The 2,438-nt window shown below is 33.8% G+C and overlaps 1 protein-coding gene across 1 annotated transcript; it reads left to right on the top strand.

The window, feature by feature from the left end:
• The first annotated feature begins 20 nt into the window (after positions 1-20).
• LOC107575810 (stabilin-1-like) lies at positions 21-2,395 on the top strand. The gene is made up of 5 exons (XM_016262141.1): positions 21-153; positions 1,458-1,588; positions 1,665-1,780; positions 2,048-2,124; positions 2,381-2,395. The coding sequence occupies exons 1-5, from the start codon at positions 100-102 to the stop codon at positions 2,393-2,395; spliced, it is 393 nt and encodes a 130-aa protein (XP_016117627.1). The 5' UTR covers positions 21-99.
• Positions 2,396-2,438: the final 43 nt, after the last annotated feature.

The raw sequence follows: 2,438 nt of genomic DNA, 5'->3' as shown, positions 1-2,438 counted from the left end.
CTGGAGATAGTGGCCGGTCTCAGGAGAGGCAGTTCTGTTTGTGTTACATGTTTATCTGACGACTTTTCTGGATTTTTTTCTGGCTTTGGGGAAGCAGACATGTCTTATCTTCTCATTTTGGGACTCACAGTACTATGGACTTCACACATTCATGTAAGTTGCATGAAAAGTGGTCGCTTACGTCTTTAGGTAACTTTTTAAATGATTTGTTAAAAGCTTTTTGGACATGTACCGTGGTAATACCATGGTATTTATTGAAAAAACATATAAATCTCATACTATGTGAATATGAACTAAAAAAGTAAAATGGTATTGCCTTTAAAAGTGCTACCATAGTGCCCAAAACAAATCGATACTGCCATGGTACCATGTCTACTTTTTGGCATTTTTTTGTGATTGATCACTGTACCATGGTACTGACCCATTACACTTTTGTAAGGGTGGTATAATTTATAACTAATAATACTTTTTTGGACATGTACTATGGTAATACCATTGTATAATACTATGTAAATTCCTGGGCCTGGAAAATAGTGGTGGCACCATGGTACATTGCTGTTATCAGATGATAATACAATGGTACTTTGATTTATATTATAGTTATTTGATAGACACATTCAGGAAAGTTGCATGATAAGAGGTTGTTTACATCTTTAAGTCAGTATTTAAAGAATTTGTTAAAAGATTTTTGGACATGAACCGAGGTAATACCATGGTATTTATGTAAGGCCCATGTAAATACTATAGCATATGAATATGCATTTAAAAAATACTATGCCATTTTGGTATTTGGACTTTAGTAGTACAAATTATAATGGTATTTACATGGTACTCCAAGGTATACTTCCATAAGTACATACCCATAACAAATCGAAGTAGTCATAGTCCTATGTATACTTTTTTGTAATTAATTACTGAACCATGGTAGGCTACTGACCTAGTGTGGTTTTGTAAATATGGTTTAAATAATACTTTGGTAATACAGTGGTTATCTTTGAAATACTGTACAAATGCCTTACAAAAAGAGGTGGTGCCATGGTACTGATATCAGATGATACTTTGATTTATACTACGGATATACCAAGGTTTTTAGATACAACCAGTGGTAACCAATGATAGTACTAAATTATATCATGATACTCTTATGGTACATGTCCAAAATTCATGGTAGGCTACATATGGTATGAATATGATATTATCACGCTTTTGACGTGTGCCATGATAATACCATGATATTTTAATGTCATGAAGTATACAGTACAAATACTGTGGTATAAACATTTGAACATTTGAAAATGTCACTTTACCTCAGAGTAGATTTGCGTTGAAAGAATAGTTTTTCGCGTAAATCCCTAACGTTTTTGATTCGTAGTGTGTTTTTTATAAATGGTTTACGTTACTTGTCCACAGTAGCGATGCGAAATGTCTGTTCTAGAGTCACCTTTTGTCGTTCCCAGGCCGTTTCTAATCGCTGCGATGCGCCCGTTAAAGTCCTTCACAAGACTCCCTGCACATCCTGCGCCGCTTCCGCCGCCGTCGTCTGCGCGCGAGGGTTCGGGAAGATCACCCAGAACCCCGATAGCTGCAAGTATGTGATTATCCAGGCTTTCCCGTTCTGTTCGCTCAGAAAGTTTGTGTCTAATGTGTTCTGACTCCTGCTTCAGATACGTTGTGGAAATCGGCAGTCGTCAGATAGAGCTGTCAGGGTGCTCTCATAGCTGTCAGGGCTTTACGACAGTCCAGCACTGCTGTCCGGGCTTCTGGGGCTCCCTGTGCTTGCGTGAGTTACAATGGCATAAAAAGTGTTTTGAAAATGCCATTGCTTTTTTTAATGAAATATAACTTATTATGATATGTGAGTAAAATATTTAATATAAATTAATATCTATATCATGTAAATGTCCTAACACTTTTTCAGATCATACAGTATGAGTGCCCTGTACAAGTCAAGTATGGTGATATGGTTAAATGTACTTTATGTTGCTTTAGGTAAGAAAGTATCTACTAAAATTATGAATTTTCTAACCAGTCTTGTATGTTTTTCTAGCTTGCCCTAGCTGGTCTGGAAAGATTTGTAACGGTTATGGTACATGTGAATCTGGAAATGGCACCTGTGTTTGTAATGTAAGTGCATATGAGTTATATTATTTTACTTAAAGTAAACTTTAAAATTTACTTTAGATTTTTAAATTTTTTTTTAATTGAGTTATGTTCTTCTACTTAAATTTTTATGTTAATTCAAACGTTTTTGTTGAAATAGATACATATTTATTAAAGTTTTAAGTAATATAATATAAAATAAATAAATTATAACATTATTAATTGTACATTAGAGTTACTTTTTTGAGTTGTGTTTTTTTCCTTCTACATAATTCCACAGTTTTTGTTGACATGAATAAGAAAAGTATTTATTTATTTAAATAATCTTAATAAATAAT

This window comes from Sinocyclocheilus grahami, unplaced genomic scaffold (genome assembly GCF_001515645.1).
Source record: "Sinocyclocheilus grahami isolate Dianchi unplaced genomic scaffold, SAMN03320097.WGS_v1.1 scaffold2915.1, whole genome shotgun sequence".
NCBI classification, from domain to species: Eukaryota; Metazoa; Chordata; class Actinopteri; order Cypriniformes; family Cyprinidae; genus Sinocyclocheilus; species Sinocyclocheilus grahami.
This window is presented reverse-complemented; position numbering and strand designations above follow the sequence as displayed.

What these genes read in the sequence shown, in the direction of transcription:
- LOC107575810 (XM_016262141.1), top strand. Translation starts at nt 100, where the DNA reads ATGTCTTATCTTCTCATTTTGGGACTCACAGTACTATGGACTTCACAC. An exon ending in CAGAACCCCGATAGCTGCAA is followed by an intron (nt 1,589 to 1,664) that starts GTATGTGATTAT and finishes CTCCTGCTTCAG; the next exon opens with ATACGTTGTGGAAATCGGCA. An exon ending in CTGGGGCTCCCTGTGCTTGC is followed by an intron (nt 1,781 to 2,047) that starts GTGAGTTACAAT and finishes ATGTTTTTCTAG; the next exon opens with CTTGCCCTAGCTGGTCTGGA.